We start from the raw sequence: 25,764 nt of genomic DNA, 5'->3' as shown, positions 1-25,764 counted from the left end.
ACTTATCTCATGGAATTGTTTTAGGATTACATGAGATAATGCATATACTTCTCTTAGTCTAATGCTTGACACTGGGTCATTGGTTAGTAATTATAAGCTATGATGATGACGATTTAAAACAAAACAAAAAGCTAGGAAATGCACTTTAACATAACCAGAAATGATATGTGGTGTTTGGTCTTGAATTCTTAAAGAAGTCATATATTTTAAGGAATTATTATTAATTTTTAAGGTGTATGTTATTATAGTTGCATAAGATTTAGAGAGACTAGTAAACATGTGGAATGGCATCCAGGGATATGATTTGCTTTTAAATACTTTAGCAACAGAAAAACAGAAAGAAAGAAAAAAGGGAGAAGTAAGAAAGGGAGAAAGAAAAAGGAGAAGAAAGAAAGAAGAACAGAGAGAAATAGGTGGAGCAGTGTGGCAGAATTGAATGGTGTAAATTTCCTGTGATATAAGATCTGTGGATGCTTGGTCTACCTTTTAGCATCTAGTGTGTATGATTAGTGAATTACCTCCTTAAAATTATCAATTTTTTATGCATACAAACAGTAAAGCATTGAAGGCAGTCCTTTTTTTCAGTTTCTTTGAAAGATGATAGATTTATTAATCTTGTCTAGTCGTTAGCCCTATACGTGGTTTGGATTCCATTCTGCTTGGAATAATATTCCTGGGTTCCTATGAACTGACAATAATATTTTTGATATTGTATTTGGCAGAACTTAACAGGAATGTTTTCTGAAGGTCTAGGACATTCAGTATTATACTAACAAATATAGTAATATTGTCTTTAAAGTGTAAAGTCTGACTCATATATACAAGAAAATAGGCAACTTTTAGAAGATGAATGTTCTGTGAGAGGAAATACCTTATATGCTTAAGCAAAATCCTATGTCTATATAAGGACCAGGTTCCCAGAAACTCTGAATTAATAGAGGTTTGTCCAAAACAAGGTCCTCCTGTATAGCACAGGGAACTAAATTCAGTATACTGTGATAAAGCATAATGGAAAAGAATATGAAAATGAATGTATGTGTATATATACATATATATATATGTATATATATATATAACCTAGTCACCTTGCTTGGAGAAGGCAGTGGCACTCCACTCCAGTACTCTTGCCTGGAAAATCCCATGGATGGAGGAGCCTGGTAGGCTGCAGTCCATGGGGTCGCTAAGAGTCGGACACAACTGAGTGACTTCACTTTCACTTTTCACTTTCATGCACTGGAGAAGGAAATGGCAACCCACTCCAGTGTTCTTGCCTGGAGAATCCCAGGGATGGGGGAGCCTGGTGGGCTGCTGTCTATGGGGTCACACAGAGTCGGACACGACTGAGGTGACTTAGCAGCAGCAGCAGCAGTCACTTTACTTATACAGCAGAAATTAACACATCATAAATCAATTGTATTTCAATAAAATAAATTTTAAAAATAATAATAATAGAGGTTTGTCCTCCCAAAGGTGAGGACTTTCTACAGGTACATGAATAGTGGGTTACCTCTCGCCATGTCCTTGTTCATTCATTCACTTGTCTTACAGTCATAGAAGTAGCAGTGGGATGCCAGTAGCAGGAGACCCTGCTGGAGACTCACGGGTGACTTCTGGAGCAGATGGCAGAAGGGATGCAGGACACACGTGAAGAAGTTTATTTTGAGAAAGAGGAAGGTTGCTGCTTCTACTAGTGTGGGAGGAAAGGAGGGCAGCGGAATGGGTTTCAGATGTTGAAATGGAAAAGAGGGCATGGGTCTGTGGCCTTGACCTTTTATAAGAAAAGTGGAGGAACAAAATGAGCTGCTGTTGGAGAGCAGAAAAGAGAAGGAAAGGGAGTTCAGGGCTGAAAGTGAATTGCACAAACAAGGTCAGTGGCCTTTGAGCAAAAATGTGATAGGAAGTGAGTTACTGATGAATGCTTGCCGAGTTCAGGAAGGCCCCTGCAAGAGAGATGTCTGAAATTGGTGGTGACTCCTGGCTCCCAAGTTAGCTACTTTTTGCCAGGTGTGCTCAGGAAAGAGCTATCAGGTGGTAGAGCTGGAGCCTGACACATCACATTTGGATAAAACAGAATGGGAATCTAGCATAATGAGGAGAGAATTAAAGAAATTACAACCATAACTTCCAGTTGGTCTCTTCAGAGGCTGACATGATCTAAAAGTCTTTCATTTTTGAGAGAAAATTAAAGAACTCAGGCTTCTTTTGAAAAGACTTAGGTACTGGGAAATTTTTTCAAGGCCTTACAGCTGTTGGAGAGAATAGTTATTTAGTCCACTCTTAGAAAAAATGCGTATATTTTTGTGTCTGTATTATAGTACATAACACAGTTAAGAGAGCACATGTGATTTTTTAATTCTTCGAGCACTGTGCTAGAATTTCTCATTTCATACCTCATTTACAACTTATTATAGTGTGATCACACAAATTCAGCATCTATGTTTTTACATAAATTAGGAGCATTTGTTGTTTGGAATGTAGAAAGAGGGTTGGTGTAGATCTCTTTTTATAGTTTTGTGTTACAAAATTAACTGGAAATTGTAACCTCTCCAAAGTAAAGCAGTAATGGAGGGGAAATTTTCTGACTGGCCATGCATGCAGGGAGCATGACTGAGAACAGAAATAGAAGAAGGCGTTCAGAGGTCCTCTTTGGATTGTGGCAACATCAACCATTCCATACGGCCCAGCGTGCTTCCTGCTGTGTCTAGACGAGCTGGCACAGATTTCTCTGTGGGTGTCTGTACATCACTGACCCCACAGTGACCTTCCCTCGGGCCTCCTGTTTAAAGGCATGAGTGCTTTCCACTCTACCACATCTTTTCCATCATTTGATTCTTCCAGCAGGTGCACAAAAATTGAGATTGTTGTCACTTCGAAGTTAATCAGATTCTTTGGTTACATTATGTTGCATACAAAAAAATATTGCTCTAGAGGTGTAGTGATGTTAATAGGAGAGATTTTCAGAAACGGACCAGGAGGAGGATGTAAATTAAAAGAAACAAATAACTGTGTTCATGCTGCAAGAACACCCAGCATAGAAGTGATGCACTGTTTTTCTCTGTAGCATTTTAAGAGCCACACAATTCCAGTTATTTCTGAAATTGTAAATTATTATGTTATTATAAGAAAAAGTGACTGGAATTTTAAGGGGTAGAAAACTGAAAACCCATAGACTAAGTGGGTTTAGACTGACTTTCTCATCCCCTTTAGCTCCAGACACTGTGCGGCCTATTTGACTCATGGTACTTTGTGCAATGTTTTAGAAATTGATCAGATTTAACCCACATTCCTGTGTTTTAAAGGATGACCAGATTGGTATTCTTTTCACCAGGATTCTGATCAGCTGTGTCTTTCCTCCTCTGCCCTGTGTCTGCTGCCTAGAGGGAATTCAGATTAATTTAGTTTCCCTAAATTTCAACTACATCATGCTTACACAGAGCAACCCACCTTGCCAGGACTTCTTTGCTTTTCACTGACATTTGTTTCGTAAGTGATTCAACACCAACAATAGAATTGTTCATGATATGGCCCTAGTTAGTTCCTTTTTTGAGGGTAAGGATACCCTCTTGTTATCTTTCTGTTCCCGGAACCTTGCAGAATGCCCTACACAGGCTGGGCATTAATGCAGTTAATGTGTTAGTCACTCAGTCGTGCCCGACTCTTTGTGACCCAGTGGACTGCAGCCCACCAGGCTCCTCCGTCCTCAGTCCATGAGATTTTCCAGGCAAGGATACTGGAGTGGGTTGCCATTGAAAGTAATTTACAAATCTCTCACTATTGTTGAGGCAAAGTATGAAAAGATCATGTCATTATTGCTTAATTTTTGCTGTTTTCCTTCCACTCCAGTGAGGATGTGCTTCTTGATAAGAGAGAGAACACAAGGTTGAGTGCATCAGAAAAGTCGATAGTTTCCTTTCATGCTCGCTTGTGTTAATCAGAGCTTTGCTCTTAGATATGTCTCTATGGGAGCATCATTTGCAAAATCTGTTCTTAAAAAAAAAAGTAAATAAAAGCTGGCAGATAGTTTATAGACTGTCCTCGACTTACAGTGTTTCAATAGGGTTTTTTTGACTTTACAGTGATGAACATTAAAGCAATGAACATTCACTGGAAACTGTACTTGGGATTTTGATCTTTCCCTGGGCTAGCCATGTGAGCTATAGTACTCTGTTGAAGCTGAGTGGGTTTATCAGGACATAACCCTATAAACTGAGGAAAATCTGTGTAGCATCTTCTCCTAAGTACTTCCATTTGGAGATCTTTGACAAAAAAGCTAAACAGAGACTGCATCTTTTTATTTCTGTTGAGCATCAGAGATTACGTGCTATTGTTGTTGAATCACTGATCTTCATTCATTCAGCAAACAACTACTGGTCTCCTTCTCAGAGCCAGGCACTGATCTGGACACTGGGGACACATCAATGAATAAAAAATTTAAAAATTCTTGCCTTCCCAAAACTTACATTCTGTTGTTCTTTGAAAGACTATTAAGCTTGAAGTCAAGAATTATTTTTAAACGCTAGAGTTTCTCTGTGCATGGTAATCAATATGCTATTTTCATTTTACTAAAAATACTTGTGGTGTCTAGAGCAGTGCTTCCTAAACTTCCCAGTGCATTTTCCAACTTATGAACACTGAAGAGCTCTTCAGAAGATAATGTGCTTATTCTAATACACATGAATATTTGCACATCATTGTAGAGGCCTTGTAGCTCCCTGGTTAAAAAGAAAAAGCCTTTGACCTTTAGAAAGTCCTATTGCAGGCATCATGTAGTTAATAAATAGTATTTAATGATGAAGTATAGTTGATAATTTTTTTGATTGTAGTTGATGTACAACATTGTATTAGTTTCAGATGTACAGCAAATAGATTCCGTTATAGACATACATATATTTTTCTCAGATTCTTTTCCATTAAAGATTATTATAGTTCCCCGTGCTTTGTAGCAGATCTTTATTATTTATCTATTTTTATATATAGTGGTATACATCTGTTAATCCTATACTCCTAATTTATCCCTCCCCTCCCCTATTCCTTTCCCCTTTGGTGACCACCATACGTTTTCATTTTTTAAAGTTGTAATGAATATAAAGAATCTGTCAGTATCAGTGAGCTCTTGAAAGGGACATTTGATTTTGGCTTATTTCATTTTAAAACTTAGGACATATTTTTGAGATGATAGATGTATGAAAGACATTTTACTTACTGTTTTTGCAGGGCTTGAATTACTTGGATTTTCATTATTTATTCTGTTTTATAAAGGTTTCCTTTACCTTTGCAAAGAACTGCATGCTTCAACCCAGAGTAGTTATAAAGAGCTCAGGTTTGCTTTACTTTCAAGATTCCTTATTATAGATACTTTGCCTAACAAAGAACCATTGTTAGAAAGGTCAAAATAATTACTGTATATAAATCAGAGCGATTCCTCTCTCACGAAATGTCACAGATACAGTGTTTACCATAATCAAATTAATGAAAATTCCAAGAATAAGCATAAGACATTCTGCCTATAAACAGGCTTTCTTATTTCACAGTCCCTGGTTCTGTTGACCAGATCGTCTCATCACCTACTTTTAGTTACCTCTCTGAGGAACTTTTTTCTAGTGGAATTCTTAATGAGTTCTCTAGAGATAGACACAAGCAAGTATTTTCCTGAGTTGCTCAATTGCACAGTTAAGCTGTTTCTAAGGATTTAACTTGAATTCAACAATGGGATTTTTAGAACATCAACGTTTTAGAACTTATTGCCATTATGGGTTTTGTCCAATCAACAGTTGATCCAAATCTTTTCTTTCATTCATTGGTCTGTACACTGGTCTGCAGGTGGTCTGTACATCACTTATTTGTAACTTTAAACTGCATTTCTTTTTTGAGTTTTACCTTCCTAAAAAGAGTTCTGATTCAACTAGCTTTATACTCTGGAAAAAAACCAAAAACAAAAACATGAAATGGTTTTAAGTCATTCTAAGTAGTAAGAAAGAATCAGCTTGGTGTTCAGCATTGGCTGTAGTTTAAAAAATTATCTTCCCTTTCATTGTTCAACTAAAGCAAAATCCTTTATTGTCCTTATAAAGCATCCCTTTAGTTGATTGCTTAGTCCTTCAACTTCAAATATTTGTCAAGTGAATCTGGGTTTGGACAGTAATATTAAAAAAGAAAACTCAGAATCTGTCTGCTGTTTACGTAAACTACTGTGGAAAACCTGGTATCAGTGATCCTTCTTGTTTCATTTCCCTTTAGTCAGTCAGAAGAGCTCATGACCCTTGTGTTGCTTTACTTTTAAAATTAGAAAGCATATTAATAGCTTTTTCTAGGAAGACTTGCTTGAGGAGTTGGTTTTATTTATTGACAAGGAAACACTTTGTTTGCATCCGTCATATGTTGGGAGACGAAAGGGGAGAAGTCATTGGCCTGAACATATCAGGCATGTGTTGCCTGTTTCCTGGTGTATGTGATGGTCATAAAGGACAGTCAGCAATTCTGACTCATTAGGGCTTAAGCATTTGGGTCAAAACTGTGGCTGTTAACTGTGACTGTGCTTTTAAACATTCAAGGAGCTTTTAGATCCATAGTACAGTAAGTCAGGATCCCCAGGGTGGGACCTGGGCTTTCTACAGCTGCCCAGGGGAGTGTTGTGCACACCCACATTACCAGATGGCCTGGACGAGAGTCCCTTCTTCTGTGCCATGGTAAACACTGAAACTTTTGGTCCAGTGGCCACCCCAGGGCAGCTAGCGCACTTTCCCCTCACTTTGCTAGGGTATCTTGCCTGGTCAGTGGCAGGACCAGCTCCTGGTACTGTGACTATTTAGAATGCTCCTTGGGTTGTCCTTTGCCACTTGTCCTAGGAAAGAACATAGTAACAGTTCCCTGCGCAGGTTATTGGAAGCAGCTTACCAATGTTAGTCAATCAGAAAGCGTTTGAGAAAATGAAGGAGAAACAGTGAAATAGAAGCACGGAGATCAACATCTATCATATAGTATGGCCTTTTGGGGAGAGGCCCTAGAGTCAACTCAGCAGAGCCTTTCCCCTTCCTCTCCTCCTTCCATCTTCTTGCTCCGAATGTTTCCTCCTTGGTTCTTGGAGCATCTCCCTGCATGACTACTCAGTGTACAATAAATAGTAATTTTCCTCACACATAGCATAGTTACATTTAAGACAAGGAACTTGGTTCTTTCAAAGATGCTACATGGGGTATTTTTTTGGTACAGCTGTTTTATAAAATATGCATGCCTGTGTGCTAAGTTGCTTCAGTTGTATCTGACTCTGTGCAACCCCATGGACTGTAGCCTAGCAGGCACCTCTGTCCATGGGATTCTCCAGGCAAGAATACTGGAGTGCGCTGCTGTGACCTCCTCCAGGGCTCTTCCCGACCCAGGGATGACACCTGTGTCTCCTGCATCGCAGGTGGATTCTTTACTGCTGAGCCACCAGGGAAGCCCTCTATAAAGTATAAGCACAACAGAACCAGATAGTTCTTTTTCCAGTTTGTGTACCAGAACACGACCATCCAAGTGTTTTCTGTCTTTTGTTACTTTTGCTTTTGGAGAACATAAATTTATTTCAGTGTTTTAACTGTCCAAAATGATTTTGAAAGTATTCTTTGCAATTTTTGTGGATTAATCAGACTTCAACCTCAATATATTATCATCATAAATTATTGTATAAAGTATATGTTGTTTAACTTTCACAAACATTAAAGCACTAGGTAGCTATACATTGTGTAACTTTCACAAACATTAAACCACTAGGCATTCCTAACTATAGGTACATTGCTTCTTATAAGAGGGGAGCTATAGAGTTATAAACAAAAATCCATATAGAGAAATACAAAAATGTCCTTGATGCTGGTCATCCCTAACTATGGGTACATTGCTCTATGAAATCAAATGATTGTCCTAGGAATGCTGTATTGGAGAGCCACTTGATATGATGACTCAGAAAGCTGGGAGGACCCTCCCACATCTGTCCAGAAGGCCTCCAAGACCCTAGGTAGGGCCATTAGAAGGACAGCTGCTTCTGTGTGTTAGAAGGAGGCATGGGAAGATAGGAGCATCTTATCCTGCTGAGAAGAGAAGCCATTAGGGTCTTCAGATCTCTACTGTGCCGCCCACATTATTTGCATCATTGGTAAGAACTTTTCTACCAACTATGCTGTTGAAATAGACATAAACTCCCTAAACACAGATAAGTTTGTGGCTTTATTTATTTTTGTCTGGCTTCATGCGTTTTTTAATAATTATTTTTTTATTTTATTGTACATATTCACAATAAAAACCCTGGGTTCACATGGTATGGTTAGACTTGCTCTTTTTGTGTCTGTTATGAGATGTGCTGTTCTTATGAAGATAGCTTTGTGGTTAAGACCTGAGACTTTGGAATCAGACCCTGGAAATTAATTTCCTGGCTCCACCCTTGACTGACCATGCAACTTTGGCCAACTTACCCATTATCTCCAAACTCCAGCTTTCTCATTTGTAAAACGGGGATGGGAGGGGCTCCTCCCTTATAGGTTGATTATGAAACTTAGAGAAAAATCTGTGTAAAGTGTATGTACACCAGGATGGGGTGTATTTTGAGTTGTACTATTTTTCCCCGGCATATCTGGGGATGAATGTGCCCACTGTTACTTCACTATGTTGGTTTTCTCAAATCCTTTTTTAGAAGAAGGCACATTATAAATAATAAATAATTGTGATTTTTCATTCTTTATTTCCAAAGACACAATTTACTCTTGTTGATTTATCACACAATGATTCATAATGGCTCACACAAGGAATTCAGGTGGACACTAAATTTCTCTGGCAGTGAAATTTCCTCTGGGAGCACACAGCATTGTAAGGGGAAGTCAAATGATGATTTTTCTCTGCTAGTAATAATATCAAATCCCATTTCTTCAGTATTGCTGAAAGTGTTCTATGTGTTAATTCATTGTTTGATGATGAAGAAGGAGCCATTCCCATTTGAAAATATGTCACCATAGATACTTCCATTACAATATAGTTGTTATAATAAAGACCTAGAATGTGCATGGTGGACAGAGTTACATGGCATGGACTAGAATCTAGAGTGGTCTTGAAGTTAATTAGGTGACTCTTACATCTGATGGTAGGGTCCCATTGATTGATATGTCCCTGGAGAATTTCATGTATTTCGCTGCCATGAAGTGTAAAAGATGTTATATGGAAGACAGCGAACGTTGCTACCCAATAATTTGTATTTTTTTCCTAAAAGATTGTATTTGTTCAGTCTTTAAATACCTAGAAGGTACAAAATCATTAGCTGATATCTGGGAATGGAAATAGTAAGTATGCATATCTTATAATAGAACACTTTTTTTGCTTTGTTTTTAAACTTTTTATTTTCTTGGAGTATAGCCAATTAACAATATTGTGGTAGTTACAGGTAGATAGCAAAGGGACTCAGCCTTACATATACATGTATCCATTCTCTCCCAACCTCCCCTTCTCTTCCAGGCTGGTAATAGGACACTTTTTAAATTGACAAAAACTAATTTTGTTTTCTGATCAGAGTTGCCACTCTTTGACTCAACTGTAGAAAGTTGAAAATATCTTTGTAGGTGGCCACAAAAGTTTTTGAGAGAATTTTAGAAGATGTGCCATGGTGGAATGTCATTGACTTAATTAGTTTCTTCCCTGGCCTCAAAGGCAACATATTGGCATTCTCCAAATGTGTGTGAGTGTGTGAAAGCGTGAAAGTGTTTATCGCTCAGTCCTGTCTCACTCTTTGTGACCTCCTGTGTCAATGGGGAAACAGTGGAAACAGTGTCAGACTTTATTTTTTTGGGCTCCAAAATCACTGCAGATGGTGACTGCAGCCATGAAATTAAAAGACGCTTACTCCTTGGAAGAAAAGTTATGACCAACCTAGACAGCATATTCAAAAGCAGAGACATTACTTTGCCAACAAAGGTCCATCCAGCCAAGGCTATGGTTTTTCCTGTGGTCATGTATGGATGTGAGAGTTGGACTGTGAAGAAGGCTGAGTGCCGAAGAATTGATGCTTTTGAACTGTGGTGTTGGAGAAGACTCTTGAGAGTCCCTTGGACTGCAAGGAGATCCACCCAGTCCATTCTGAAGGAGATCAGCCCTGGGATTTCTTTGGAAGGAATGATGCTAAAGCTGAAACTCCAGTACTTTGGCCACCTCATGCAAAGAGTTGACTCATTGGAAAAGACTCTGATGCTGGGAGGGATTAGGGGCAGGAGGAGAAGGGGACGACAGAGGATGAGATGGCTGGATGGCATCACTGACTCGATGGACGTGAGTCTGAGTGAACTCCGGGAGTTGGTGATGGACAGGGAGGCCTGGCGTGCTGCAATTCATGGGGTCACAGAGTCGGACACGACTGAGCAACTGAACTGAACTGAACTGTGTCCATGGGATTCTCCAGGCAAGAAAACTGGAGAGAGTTACTATGCCCTCCTCCAGGGGATATTCCCGACCCAAAAACTGAACCCACGTCTCTTGCAGATGGGTGACAGGTTCTTTAACACTAATACCACCTGGTGAGCATGTGGGTGGGTATTTATTTGTGATTCAAAGATTCTGAAATGTGTTGCTATAGTTCTTTTTTTTTTCTTCTGAAACCATTTGCCAATTAAGTGGTTGCTCTATCACCAAAGCTGAAAGAAATTGAATTTGTATACCAACAACTTGTCACCGAATGAATAAAAAAGATTTTGTTTAATTGACCATAAGAGAGTTTTTCCCTGTCTTAGAAGTCTGTGTTTTAAGAAAATTGCACATGACTTTTTTCTCCGTATTACCCATCTTCAGTCTATTTTTAGACTGAAGGCATGCTTAAGTTAAGGGATATGGCTTAGTAAATATTGATATTCTTTCTGAAACAGGATATGATATAATACTTGCATAATCAGGATTCTGTCTAGACTAGTGAAATTAAAATAGTGACAGGGCAAAAGGAATCCCTGAAATGGAATGCTTTAGAAAACGTTTCTCCAAAATATTGATACAATTTGTGAATATAAAATAGTATTTTATATCAACATTAAAGTCAAGGTCTCAATATCTGGAATGCTGTATTGACTTTTGTAATTAATATTATTGTTATTTATCATTTTGACTGATCTTTCAGAAGGTAAAGTGGCATTTGTTTCAAATGTTTTCGTCTGGATAAAGAGTCTCAAACATAAATGCACCTCAAAAATATAGAATAGAGCATGCTGCCTATAATCAGAAAAGGGGAAAATGATCACACTGCTTTCATTTTGGGCTAAAATATAATTAATAAATACGTCAGTAGATGCTGCCCAAGAAGCAAAACCAAATATTGGTCTTAAACTTTAAGAGTTTTGACCAACTAAAACCAAATACTTAAAATCTTTCTGAAGCTTCACATTTGTTTAGTAAAATGTATTTCCAAAATCATTTTTCTAAGAATACTTCATTAAGAAAATTATGAAGGAACACTTTCAAACCAGGGATGGCTTTGAAACCTACTAAATCAAGTTTAGCCCAGAAAGAGTATGGAGAGAGTTAGGACCAGGCTTCACTGAGTCAGTGGGTGTCCCTTACAGATGAATTTCTTCTGTATCTCAATGTTCTGTAAATATGCCCAATTATTCTATGAAGCAGAGAAAGAATTTATTTTATAGCATTCAAATGAGGGTAGGTATTATGTGGCATAGAATTCCTACTCAGTCACACATCAGCTCTGTGATCTTGGACAAAACTATTTACTATTTCTTAGTTTTCCCAACTATAAAATGACATAATAAGAGTACCAACTTCCCAAGGGCATTGTGAGGATAAAAGGGGTTAATCCATGTAAAGTCCTTAGCAGAGTGCCCATTCTCAAATAAACAATAGTATTTTCTTAAAGAAATAGTATTACCTAGTGCTATGATTATTTTAAAGTGTAATTCATGTTTCCCCAAGATGAATTTTTGTACATTTCCTTTTAGTACATCTTAAATTTGAAATAATAGTGAATATTCTTCCACTCTGAGGTGAGCTTCATCACCTTTGCTATGAATTATAGTAAATGACAATTGAATAAGATTAATTTAACTCTGCAGTCTTGGTAGAATCTGTCATTTCCAGCCTCTGCCTCAGAATTATATGGGAACTTTGTATGCTTCATTTGAGAATCCTTGCAGCAAGTTATATTTTCCTCATCGGATCTCATCAGCCACTGCTCTGTGGGATAACACATAGGTAATAGGTGCAGGAAGTGACCCCATAGACATGTGTATTGCTTGCCCTTTGTTGTATGGAAGATCAGGGATAGGCATTAAAAAAGGACAGAGTGAGCCAGGTAGTTGAATCTGTTAAATATATCTGTCTTGATTTAGATGGCAAAAGAGAATAAAAATGTTCCAAAACAGCCATAAATTTAAAACCATATGCTTCCTTAGAGATCTGATTATGGTTCTCATTTCTCCCCCTATGGGGAGAAGGGAGAGTTTGGAAGACAGTGCCATTATTTATGGCAAGAACCAAGTGATGAATATGCATGGAGACTTGGAAAGGTCTGAGCCTTCCTAATGCCTTACTCTCCCTTTCTCTGCTTGATCCCTAGACTGAAGGAAGCTACTGACCAAGGCTAGCCATTTGCTAATTTCACATTTTGGAGATTTTAGCTGTATGTTCTCTGCCTGAGGCAGCCAGCCATTTGATTCTATACTGGGCACCAGGATATTAAAATTCAGAAGCTTGTGGTAGCTGGTACATTAATGTGGGGGGCAGAGGTGATACTCATTTTATTTTTTTTTTAATATAAATATTGTAACACATTACCTTGAAATGACTTGAATTAGTGGCTGATCAACAGCATTATTTGTATTTAAATCCAGGTGTTCCTGCAATTTGAATTGCAAGTTCTGCAGACATTGTGAAGTCTTCTATTCCTTTGTGGACCAAAGAATATTTAGGTTTCACTACCTGGTCTCTCTTTTTGTGTTTTGGATTAGGTTTATAAGAGCATAAAATACTAAGCCTTCTAATGGATTGTTAGCACTCGGAATAATGTTCATGTATGATGTGAAGTAAATACTGTGACGCAAAGCATGAAAAATAATCTTAGGTACAAATACACAGAACATGTTAAGTCAGATTTTTTCCTTTTAGTGTCCTTGTTTCTACTTTTTAAAGTAATAGTGATGATTTCATGGATATGTAAACTTTCTAAAAGTTAATTTTTTTGTTTGTTTGCATATGTATGTTTTCTGCTTTTGCACATTCTGCTTTGCCAGCTTTGTCAGAAGTGAAGCAAATGTTTACTGTCTTGGGTACTCTTCTAATTTATATACACAGTTTTGATATCAGTGAAAAGCCTAAAAAATTTTGAGCTTAACCTTTAGGACAAAGAGCAGCTAGAAAGGTGACGAGTCCTTAAATATTAATTAATTCTAAAAATATTCAACTTCTTTTCTCTTGTAGCGAGAGATTTTTCTTGAGGCTAAATAGAAACGGGCTTCCCAAAGCCCCAGATAAACCAGAACGACACTGCTCTCTCTTCGTGGTAAGTGGATCTTGTTTTATCAAGGAGGCAGATTCTTTCTTAAGTACTTTATCTTATTTAAGAGACGTAAGTTATTATGAGAGAACATAGTAGATTTGCTGAAACTTTGTAAATAACACGTAAATAACACATAAATTACAGTGAAAGTGGTATGAAAGTTTTAGTTGCTCAGTGGTATCTGACTCTTTGCCCGTCAGGCTCCACTGTCCATGGGATTTCCTAGGCAAGAATACTAGAGTAGGTTGCCATTTGCTCCTCCAGGGGATCCTCCTGACACAAGGATCAAACCCGGATCTCCTGCATTGCAGGAGATTGTTTGCTGTCTGAGCCACCAGGGAAGAGTATAAATTACTGTGATGCCCTGAAATCTGAATGCCAGCTTTCACAATCACACCTTTGTCCCATCAGTGTGTATAAGAGCCTGTTCTTTATGGCTGAAGCCCAGTGTGACAGGGCTCAGAGTGGCACGTGGTATTTAGTATGTATTTAAGAAATATTTAAAGAATGAGTGAGCTAGAGACTGAAAAAAGAATGGGCTTTTCTTTTTTAAGTCTTATTTGACATCTGTAGGCTTACAGTAAAGTTGATCACAGTGGTATTTTTAGAACAGGATTTGAATTATGTGCTTCTGCTCCAAAAAATCCAAGAATGCTCATATTTGTCTTTCTTCTGTTATTTGTTAAAACAATGTGCTATCCCTTCAAGTGTTTCTGCCTAAAGGATGAGTTCTACAATGACCAGACTTTGTTTTTCGGTAGGATTTGGGGAGCAGCGAGCTCAGAAAGGACATCTACATCACTGTGCACATCATCCGAATCGGTAGGTGTGACACTTGGCATGATAGGAGCATGACGGGGAGAACTGCCCAGAGGCTTCTGTGTACTTGTGATTTATGTGCTGTCTGGGTCAAAAAGAAGTCCAAGCAAGATCTGAATCCCATATTCGCAGAATTTGGGATTCTGGTCTCCCCAGACTCTCACACCGCCATAAATAGAGTTTGTTCTCTCTCCATATAAGTCATTAGTTAGTTTGCTGCATTTCATTTAGTTTTATTGGACTTTCTAAAAATATTGGATTCATACACTTGGTATTTGTCTACTCAAATTCTAATTTCTGTTAACAGCATACATTAAACTTTTAGGAGCTGGATTTTCTACACATTTATGAAAACTTTACACCAACTGGCATTTCCCAAAGTGTGGAAGGCTGCAGAACATTATTACACAAGGTGCTATAAGAAAAAGGCTACGGAAAATTGAATGCTGTATATATATTTTTCACTTGTATAATTTCGTCAGCTTATTAAAGAGTCTTGAGAAATCCTACTGGGAAGAATAAAATTGCTTCTCTAACTTTGTTGACCCTAGCTCTCTCCAGATTTGATTTGACTGTGGAAACACTTATATAATGTTACACTTACTAACCTCTTGCAGAACACACTTTCAGTGTTCTATGATGCCCTTGCACATTAAAACCAAAATATGGTCACTAGGTTTACGCATGTAAGACCTCTAAAAGCAGGCATTTTATGGCAGAGGAAATACATGGTGGAACCTAAGTCATTTCTCTAGGAAAGCTAACCAACTGATACTGAGAACTGGCTTCTCCTTCCTCACTAACTGTTACACGACTTGCTGAGGAAAACTTCTGCAGAATAGTGATATCTCACCATGCAGTCCCGCATGGTGATTTTTTTTTTTTTAATGGTTTTTTATTTTATACACACGATGACCCCATTTTACATTGAGAGAGACTATAAAACGTTGTTTCAACAAAGATTTTCTAAGCATTTTTTTCCTCATAAAAGTCTGTTTTGAAAAACCCATTTAATTTTATCTTCTTTTCATATTTGAGGGGCAGTAGAAATAAATAAATAAGTGAACTGTCTTTGGTTTTGTTTTAATTTTCTTTTTATACATGAGTATGGGGTGTAGAAATTGGAAAGAGTCTTTTAAAACTGGCAAAGTTGTAATGCGTGTTTCTGTTTGTTTATGAGATAGAGCCTCTGTCTGTGCCCAGGATGGCAGGGGTGCAGTTTATGGAATTCTTTGTGGTTTTTAAAAAATTTATTCAAATTTGTCACAGCAATTGTTAATGTAAAATGTGATTTTGGATATCTTCATGTAAACATGGATACAATTTGAACATAATCTTCTACAAATTTGAGATAAAAAGTAAACCACTCTAGCTTTCAGAACTTTTAGAAAAGTATCTACAGGCTTTTGGTGGTAGAAAATGATAACATGTCTTGCTTGCCTTGGCTGGGTATCTCTGTCCTTCACTCCCAGGATACAGCTGAGGAAACGACTGCATAGTATTACCCATCACAGGGCTGCCTTTCAAATACCTGGCATTTGATTAGTGGCTGTATATTTTACTAAGCTATTTATGATCATTAAGTCATCAGAATGAATGTTGAATCCTAAATTACCTACCTTCCTTCCCTAAGCTTTGATCGAATTAATTCTATATTGACATTACTGCAAAAACTTGCCTGATGATCAGTCCAATAATAATGAAGGTAAGAAACTCAGAAAAGTTAAGATTTAATCTGCTTCAGTGAAATAAAGGAGTGGAAGATCCTTGTCTATCAGGGGCAAGTAGAAGAATTATTCTAGAAAGAGTAAGAACTTTTTCTAGATTATTCCTTGTATAGACTTAATAAGAAAAGGGCACACTGACCTGCACTGGCTGCCGAGAGCTGGAGTAACAGTACCTGGCCTGGAATTTGAGGCCTCGTCTTTGATCGGAAAAAAGGGGAGGAAATAAAGATAAATAGTTTCACCACACTAGATTCATAAATAACTGCATGATTTCTATTTAGCAGTGATTGGTTCAACTTGCAATAAAACAGATAATGGCCATTCATAATTATAAAGGGCAGGCCTGAACAGAAATACTTATATTGCTTATTTATCAGCCCAACAAACTTAGTTGGTCTCTTACCACATTTGTTTATACCCACTACACAAGTTTTCATAATTTTAGGTATATTTATCCCTTTTTTATCATGAGCAATCATTATAGGCTTTCACCATGAAACAAAAGCATCTCATGTATTTTCTACCATAGGGAATACCCATTCCTCTTACCAGTATATTTGTAATTATTGAAACTATTTGCGTATTACCCAACCAGTAGCCCTAGCTATATAGCTAACAGCTAATATTACAGCTGGACACCTCCTAATTCATGTAATTGGAGGAACAACCTTTGCCCTAATAATTGGTAGTCCTACCACAGCCTTCATTACATTTATTGTCCTTGTTTTGCTTACTATTCTTGAATTCCCAGTAGTCAGGTTTACGTATTCACCCTGCTAATAAGCCTGTACCTACATGAGACCCTGTGCTGCCTGCATGTGCTCTCAGTTGTAGCTGACTCTGCAACCCCATGGACTGCAGCCCGCCAGGCTCCTCTGCCCATGGGAGTCTCCAGGCAAGAATACCGGAGTGGGTTGCCATTTCCTCCTCCTGGGGATCTTTCCGACCCAGGGATCGTACCCACACTTCTTGCGTCTCCTACATGAGCAGGTGAATTCTTTACCACTGTACCACCTGGAAAACCCTGTACCTATATGGTAATACCTAATGACTCTCCAAACCCATGCATGTCACATAGTAAACACCAGTCCCTGATCTCAGAGGAGTCCTCTCAACTCTTTTTATAGTGTTGAGTCTAGTACATGATTTCATTGTAAATCAGCACTCTTATTATCCTTAGGCCTGTTAATCAATATATTAGTAATATACCAATGAAAATGAAACATCATCCGAGAAAGTACATTTCAAGGCTGTCACACATTAATTATTCAAAAGGGAAAAATCCTTTTCATTATGTCGGAAGTCCTCTTCTTTTTTTTTTTTTTTCTGTGGTTTTTACCACCATTAAGTGGTATTCCAGCTTCTATTTATAAATATTACTCTGAAATTGATATATCAGAGGGGCAGTTTTCCTTTATTACTGAAGAATGAAAGCCAAATTGAATACTGCCATTCCTCTCTTTTTTTCTATTTAGCGTTGGATTTGGAAAGTACTAGAGCCATGCAGACATGCTGTAGCAGGACTTCAGTCAGATGGAAACAACGTGCAGATCTGTTCCCTAGCATCTGGAAACAGACTGGCAGACTTTTTTCATTATTTCTCCTCACGTTAGCTTGTTATGTTACAGCTCCAGTGTGCTTTTTGCTTTCAGTTTTCAAAATAACCCGTTGGTAATTAAATGCAACAATAAATTAAAACAGTATCTAAACCACAGATTTTGAAATGTCTAACAATTTAAACAAGTAGAAACCATGTCAGAGTTAAAAAAGGATCCCTGGAGATCTCAGCCTGCTTACTGAGCTGGGAAAGAACATGCTCATTTGCTCACCTGTGCTTACTTGCTATACTGTCAGGTAATCTCAAATCACTTCTTTTCAGAGGTGAAATGTTTGAAATCATTTTTTGAAATATGGAGAATCTTACAAGTAGAGAATGAAATAGGCACCCCTACTGCCTTTTTGGATGCGATTCTCCTGGGGTGCCTTCATGAATGCTTCGGGAAGGGTACCCACACCTGGGCTCAGCTTCAGTCTTCATGTTTTATAGGTAACAGCCAATGGCCAGAGTTTGCACTGCGTGCCCAAGGTCACACAACTATGGGGTCTGAGGGGAGAGTTCAGAATGGAGGCAACAGTTGCTCCAAATCTGTGTCTTTACCATCACCCATTACATTTCATATGGCTTATGTTAGAGCTGTATGTGTCTCGTCTTAAGCTGGATTAATCAAATGGCTCCTTGAACTAGGTGTGCTTTTTAATTGAACAGGTCGAATGGGGGCAGGAGAAAAAAAGAATGCCTGCAGTGTCCAGTACCGGCGACCCTTTGGCTGTGCAGTTCTTAGCATTGCTGACCTGCTGACTGGAGAGACGAAAGATGACCTCATCCTGAAAGTGTATATGTAAGGAGCTTGCACATGATGTGGGCTGGGGTGGGCATGGGGGTACATGGGGATCTTATGTGGTGAATCCTGCTTTCTGTGGGTAATGGAAGAGCCAGGGATGCACAGAGTTTAAGCCATTCCTCAAAAACTTAATCATCTCTAGGCCTACTACAATTGAGCCTACAAATCGTCATTTGCCTTTCAGAGGATTATGAAATTGAGAACCAAAAAGAATAGATAGCTTACCCACTGGGTGGACCATCCCCTGCATAGAATACCTCCCAAGAATTTAAAACCTTTTATATCTTTACCCTCGGAAAGTTCATTTGTTCTTGGAAAATGGAAATAGTTTTTAACATAAACTGATTATAATTAAGAAAAAGGAAGTTCAGATTGGGTGATTCCCCTCTTACTTTATATATTATTAGTTTATTATGTGGTGGTTTCGTCGCTAAGTCATATCTGATGCTTTGCAACCCCATGGACTATATTCCGCCAGGGTCCTCTGTCCATGAGATTTCCCAGGCAAAAATACTGGAGTGGGTTGCCATTTCCTCCTGCAGGGGATCTTCTTAAAGATGGAACCCAGGTCTCCTGCATAGCAGGAGGATTCTTTACTGACTGAGTCACCAGGGAAGCCCATTTGTGGGCTTCCCTATCAAAGCACCATAAACAAGGAGGCTTAAGCCACAGACATTTATGGTCTCACTGTAATGGAAGCCACAGTTCCCAGATCACAGTGTTGGCTATGCTGATTCTTTCTGAGGGCTGTGAGGGGGATTCTGTTCCCTGCTTCTCTCTCCTGGTTTCTGGTGTCCTGTAGATGCATGACCTGATGTATGCCTTCATCATACATGACTTTCTCCAGGTGTGTGTATCTGTTTCTGTAACCACATTTCCCCTTTTTATATGGGCCTAGTTAGTTATACTGGGTTAGGACCCACCCTAAACAGCCTAATTTTAACTTGATTATCTGTGTAAAAACCCTATTTCCAAATAAGATCCTCAGAACGTGGTTTATGCATCTTTTGAGGGTCAGTGGCAGCAGATACAGTTCAGTTTGAACATTCCACGAAGAAAATCCACTTAATGTACTCCACACCCTAAGTTTTTAAAAAGGCACATGGTTTTCGCTTGCCCTTCCCTGAGCACCTGCCCGCAGGTCTGACAATGGAGAGATGACACACGGTGCCATCCTCAGAGCAGATGCACTGGGAATGGGGGATCTGGGATCCGCATTCCTGATTTGAGGACCACACTGCTGACCTCCTCTGTGAGTGAGCTTGCTTTTGTTATCTGTTCCGGCTGTTGCAGCGTGTACCAATGTGGAGGGGACCCACGTGGCCCACTACCTGTGGGATATATACCTCAGGTTGCTTTTTGACAACAGCTGCAGGATTTCTTGGATTTATCCATCTTCTACCCAGAGGCCCTGGGACCTGCACCACATGTTTGCTAATCAGTTGACAAAGGTTCACTTATAGCCTGTGGTTTAGGACTAGAAACTCTCTTTGTCTCTTTTAAGAGTGATAAAATCTATGACCTTGATATTAAACTTGAAAACTTTTGGTGATACTACTGGGTAGTAAAGCATGCTACTCTTTTATCCCATCAGTTCAGTCGCTCAGCCGTGTCCGACTCTTTGCGACCCCATGAATCGCAGCACACCAGGCCTCCCTGTCCATTACCAACCCCCGGAGTTCACTCAAACTCATGTCCATCGAGTCAGAGATGCCTGCCAGCCCATGGTGGAGCGTAAATCCAGTATAATCCCCTTTCTAAATTTTACTGGTGATTGTGAAACATAGTTTAATTGCAACAGTACTAATGATAATAGCCACCATTTACTTTGTGCTTACTGTGTGCAAGGAACCATGTTAATAAGCACTTTGCATGTGTCATGTCACTTTATTTTCATGACAAACTCATGAAGCAGATGCTGTTGGCTTTGTTTTCCACATAAGGGGACAGAGAGGCTAAATAGCACCCCAAATCACCTAACTAATCAGAACAGGAACCAGCTGTGAAGTCAGGACTGCCTAACTCAGAACGTGAGCTCTCATGTTACCAGGTCGTATGTTTCAGGGTGTTATTTCACACCACCGTCTAGTGATGTGACAATGATGCTGTTAGGTGACCTTGCTTTTTAAGAAAAACTAAAATTTCTCACAAATGCAATCTCTTTGTTTCTTTGAGTGATCTTTCTAGGTATGCATAGGAAATGTTAGATTTATCTTGTCAGTGGGAAAACTGGGGGACCTGGAGTTCCTTGCATCCCTCTTGATTATGCAACCAGCCAAGGAAGACCCATGAATTCCAGTTCTGTGGGAGATACTCATTCTCCTGAAATTAAGTTGTACTGCTCTTTGTAGTTATTGTCTGTTTTTTCATAAATAGCAAATAAGGTTTGAGTTATTCTTGATGCAAGAGAGATCCCTTAAAAATTACAGATCAGCAATTTATGAATCCATTCCAGGATGAAAGCTAGGCAGTCAAAACAGTTATTGTAGATGAAAAAGAAGCTAGAGTTTATTAAAACATTTTAGAGGAGTGACTGTTAGAAACAATTTGGAAGAAATTTCTATTTGTTAAGGGTACCAAATCCTTAGACCAAACTGGAACTGAAACAGAGAATAGCAAGAAATACCTTGTCTGAGCCTGAAAGATACTTCAGTCACATACTTTAGGAGCTTTTATTTTATTTGGAGTTTTGTAGATTAAAAGCATGAATTCTAGAGTCCCTTAACTATTTAATAGGAAGCAAGCTATCTTTCTTCCTTCCCCACTGAGCTGAACTAAGAAAACTAGGAGCAGGGGCTACTAAGTGGTAATTTGGTATCTTACAGCTGGACAAGTGGAATGGTTTTATTTCACCTTAATTTTCCAGCCTTCTCAGTGTCAGTGTGGAGAAGGCAATGGCACCCCACTCCAGTACTCCTGCCTGGAAAATCCCATGGACGGAGGAGCCTGGTAGGCTGCAGTCCATGGGGTTGCTAAGAGTTGGACACGACTGAGCGACTTCACTTTCACTTTTTACTTTCATGCATTGGAGAAGGAAATGGCAACCCACTCCAGTGTTCTTGCCTGGAGAATCCCAGAGACAGGTGGGCTGCCGTCTGTGGGGTCGCACAGAGTCGGACACGACTGAAGCGACTTAGCAGCAGTAGCAGCAGCAGCAGTGTCAGTGCTCTTATTTGCTATCCTACCATTAACTGGTTCAAAAATAACCTCCATCCAGTTCATCCTGGAAAAGCTTATGGCAGTGAAATAAATAAATATGTAAGCGCATTGTGAATTATTGGCTACAGATGAGATCACAAGGAGGAAGTCACTATAGGGTGGAATATTTTGATTGATAGTTATAGAATCTTTGATTGTCAGGACCCTTGGGAGGGAGCCTTTGTTGCTAGTGAAAGATAGTAGTGAATTTACAAACGCATTCAGATGAGGGAGGGTCTCCCTCGCCTAACTGGGGCAGTCTCAGCAGTAAGAATAGAGCAGACCCAGATATTAACAAATCATCAGGAGTAACAGTCAGAGGGATATCCATTCAGTCATTCATGTAGCCAGTATTTTCTTTAAGCACCTACAGTGTTCAAAGTACTGAGGGGAACACAGGTATCTACCAGTCCCAGATCCAGTTCTCAAGAATCTTCAGAGTCTCCTAGGTGAACTCAAGCATGAGCTGGTGAAAGACAAGAGCTGAAAGACTAAGGTACAGACGGCTGTCAGAGTGAGAGATGGAGAAACGCCTTTTGGCCTAGAAGTAGAAAGTCTGGAAGAGTTACCTTAATTACCCTTCAGTAAATCCCACCAGGTTTTTGCCAGTGCAAGTTGTGTTAACCTCAGTTGCATTTTGATGCTAGCCAACTTGGTCATGATATAATAGATGGAGATTCAATAACGAGAAATAACATTTACTGAGCATTTACTTTATGCAGGGATTATCCTAAACCCAAGCTTGTTCAGTGTTCTAGTATATTAGCCCTATTTCACAAACGAACAGATCAAGGCACAGAATAGGTAATTCACCCAAAGAACATAGCTCAGTTAATAGTGAGGATCCAAATCCAGGGAGTCAGGATCTTAGCCTGTACTTCCTTCCACTGCATGCATTGTTCTCTGAGCTTCTCATAACCTGAATTGTTCATCTCAGCCACTTCATGAAGTAGTTGGTCATGCATTACCAGATACGGTCATTCCTGCCTATCTTGGGGCAGCTAAGCCAAGCCATGTTCTCTGTGTTGAGAACTGCAGGGAGGTTTAAGGAAGTACATTATAGTGGTTATATGAAAAGGGGCAGGTGTGTAGGAAAGTCATCTCATGCGTCATCAAAGCTTAACAGAGTGGCCATGATTTCACAGGTGTAATACAGAGAGTGAGTGGTACCAAATCCACGAGAATATCATCAAGAAGTTGAATGCACGTTATAATTTGACTGGCTCCAATGCAGGTGAGTATATGGGTCTGTCTGACTCCCTACACTTTTCATTTCGGTTGCTTTATTTGTCTGTAAAGAAGAAAATTTTCAGCCCTTTGTTTTTCTCTCTACTCACTCCCTAAAAGTGCTCGGTCAAAATGCTGGTATGTTTCCTTATTCTATGATAGGTTTATAGCTATAACTCTAAAAGATATATTCTTTTCTGGTTTGCGTCAAGGTAGAGTATCTGAGTTTTTTCTCTAGTCTTGGGATCTCCAGGTTGTTGCTGATTGCTGAAAACCAAATGACAAATATGCCTCGGTTCATGACAGTTGTGTGGAATGGGTTTGATGAACAGAAATTTTTGTCAATAAGGTCCAAGAAAAACATGCTTCTCTGCCTATAGCTGTAGTATTATATAGAGAAAAGCATATACATGCCATCTGGCAGGAACTGTAATATAATATAGCATTATAAAGTATACATAATACAAGTAGTTTAAATCACTGAGTGGTTTAAATCACTCAGTTGTGTCCGACTCTTTGAGACCCCATGGACTGTACAGTTCATGGAATTCTCCAGCCCAGAATACTGAAGTGGGTAACGTTTACTTTCTCCAGGGGATCTTCCCAATCCAGGAGTCGAACCAGGGTCTCCTGCATCGCAGGCAGGTTCTTTACCAGCTGAGCTACCAGAGAAGCACATATCAGGTGGCGCATACTCTTACACTAGTAATATACTAGACTTACACTATAGCATATGTAGGTTGTATAATATATTGAATGACATCTTTAAGTTTGATCAGTTATACAAAAACATGGTGAATATTATTCCTGTCCCACCTTCAAACCCACGTTGAAGCAGCATAAGCTATGAAGTTGTGTGCTTTAATTAAAGAAACTTCTAAATCAACTGGTATTTGAACTGAATGCATTGCTTTTTATGGCTGATCTTTAAAGTACCCTGAATATAGATGGTTGTGTTATAGTCCAACTTGCCTGGCAATTAAAACAATCTGAATTTAAATTTAGACCACCTTTTCTTCAGACCTGTGTACATTTCACCAGGCCAAGTGAAAATGTTAGTCACTCAGTCGTGTCCAATTCTTTGTGATCCCATGGACTGTAGCCCACCAGGCTCCTGTGTCCATGAAATTGTCCAGGCAAGATTACTAGAGTGGGTTGCCATTCCCTTCTCCAAGGGATCATCCTGATCCCGGGATCAAACATAGGTCTCTCGCACTGCAGGCAGATTCTACTGTTGCTCAGACAATAAAGAATCTGTCTACAGTGCAGGAGACCCTGCAGGGCTTGATCCCTGGGTCGGGAAGATCCCTTGGGGAAGGGAACGGTTACCCACTGCAGTATTCTTGCCTGGAGAATCCCATGAACAGAGGACCCTTTGCATATGACGATCCCACATCACCAGCCCAAAACAACCCACAAAGTAACTGCAGACAGAATCTCTGTGGTTTGGTCACTTGAGAGCCATAAATATTCACAGCTCATTCATGTGGCAGCACTTCAGGCTGTAATGAATGGTGAGGTCAGTTTTCTCTTCAGTTTCCCTAGAGCAAAGGAGGGAAATTGGCTTCCTTTGATCCACACAAAATCCTCCATCTACCACTGAATAAAGAAAATACTTGCACTTGCTATTAAAGGTAGAGTCTCTGAAGGACCAGGAGATTTTAGTAGTGAATATAACTTGAAATAAGAAGAATACCTCAGAAACTGCTGTGTACACTTGTCTTCAATTTTTCTGTGAAAGAATTGAAATAGCATTTATTGTATAAAGACCAAGCGATTTATTTTAAATATACTTTCAGTAAGATGGTAGGCCTAGTGTTTTTTTAAAACTTTTCTTGCCAAATTCATTGACAAACTTCTAACCAAATTCATTACTTGTGACAGACTTTTTGGTATTTCTTGATGCCATGGATTATTTTTTATCATTAAATATATTTTGTACCTGTGCTGTCCACCTTGATAGGTACTAGCCACCTGGGGCTATTGAGCCTTAGACATGAGGCTGGTGTAGCACTGGGATTGAAGTGTGAGCATGCATGCTCAGTTGTGTCTGACTCTTGGCGACCCTATGGACTGTAGCCCGCCAGGCTCCTGTGTCCATGAGATTTTTGCAGCAAGAATACTGGATTGGGTTGCCATTTCCTTCTCCAGGGGATCTTCCTGACCCAGGGATTGAACCCGTGTCTCCTGGGTCTCCTGCACTGCAGGCGGTTTCTTTACTGCTGAGCCACTGGGGATGTCATTAAAGTGTGTAGTGCTTGTAAAATACATACTTGGTTTTGAAGACTTGATACATATATAATGAATATGAAACAGCCCTTTAATAATTTTTATATTGATTATATGTTCAAAGGTAACATTGTGGATATATTGGTCTAAACATAATATATTACAAAAGTTAATTTTGTTTCTATTTTTTAAGTGGTTACTAGCCCCATAGGTGGCTCATATCATAGTTCTATTAGGCAGTGCTGCTCTAGACTGGATTTAAAGAATTTCCTTTTTGAGCTCTTTTGATGCCTCACATTCATTATGCCTTACTCCTTTGCTTCTGCCCACTAACTTTGGGTGGAGAAGTTTGTAGCCATTGTGTATCTTTTTCTTTCTCTCCCAGAGTCCCATTACTTTTAATTTGCTTGCATTTGCCTCCTATGTGAATAAATAAATATAAAACTAACCCTGACCTGATTTTTCTCATGTAGTCCCTTCCCTCCTTACCATCACAGATGCAGTGTTGACTAAGCAAAGTGTGTTCATCTGTTCCAATATACTTGTTTCCAAACTCCTTGTCAACTCCCAGGTCTTTGCTCTTTGCAGTGTGCCTTACAATTCTTCTGTTGTTGGAGCCTTTGAGTTTATCATTGTCCTGACTGAAGTGATGCTCAGTGGG

The 25,764-nt window shown here is 39.1% G+C and overlaps 1 protein-coding gene across 5 annotated transcripts in view; it reads left to right on the top strand.

The window, feature by feature from the left end:
- Positions 1–25,764, top strand: part of DOCK4 (dedicator of cytokinesis 4) — a 479,600-nt gene that overhangs the window by 237,966 nt on the left and 215,870 nt on the right. For all 5 annotated transcript variants that reach the window (XR_015162547.1, XM_086396606.1, XM_086396604.1 and 2 more), the window contains exons 9-12: positions 13,423–13,504; positions 14,263–14,323; positions 18,314–18,446; positions 22,793–22,881. Coding sequence is in view for 4 of the 5 variants with exons in the window: in XM_086396606.1 (XP_086252732.1) it covers positions 13,423–13,504; positions 14,263–14,323; positions 18,314–18,446; positions 22,793–22,881 (365 nt within the window). In the remaining variant the exon portion in view is untranslated. The remainder of the gene's footprint in view (positions 1–13,422; positions 13,505–14,262; positions 14,324–18,313; positions 18,447–22,792; positions 22,882–25,764) is intronic.

This window comes from Bos grunniens, chromosome 4, assembly GCF_055505025.1.
Source record: "Bos grunniens cultivar Pamir isolate PY7600 chromosome 4, Bosgru_T2T1.0, whole genome shotgun sequence".
Lineage (NCBI taxonomy): Eukaryota > Metazoa > Chordata > Mammalia > Artiodactyla > Bovidae > Bos > Bos grunniens.
Note: the sequence above shows the minus strand (reverse complement) of the source record. Positions and strands in the feature narration are given on the sequence as shown.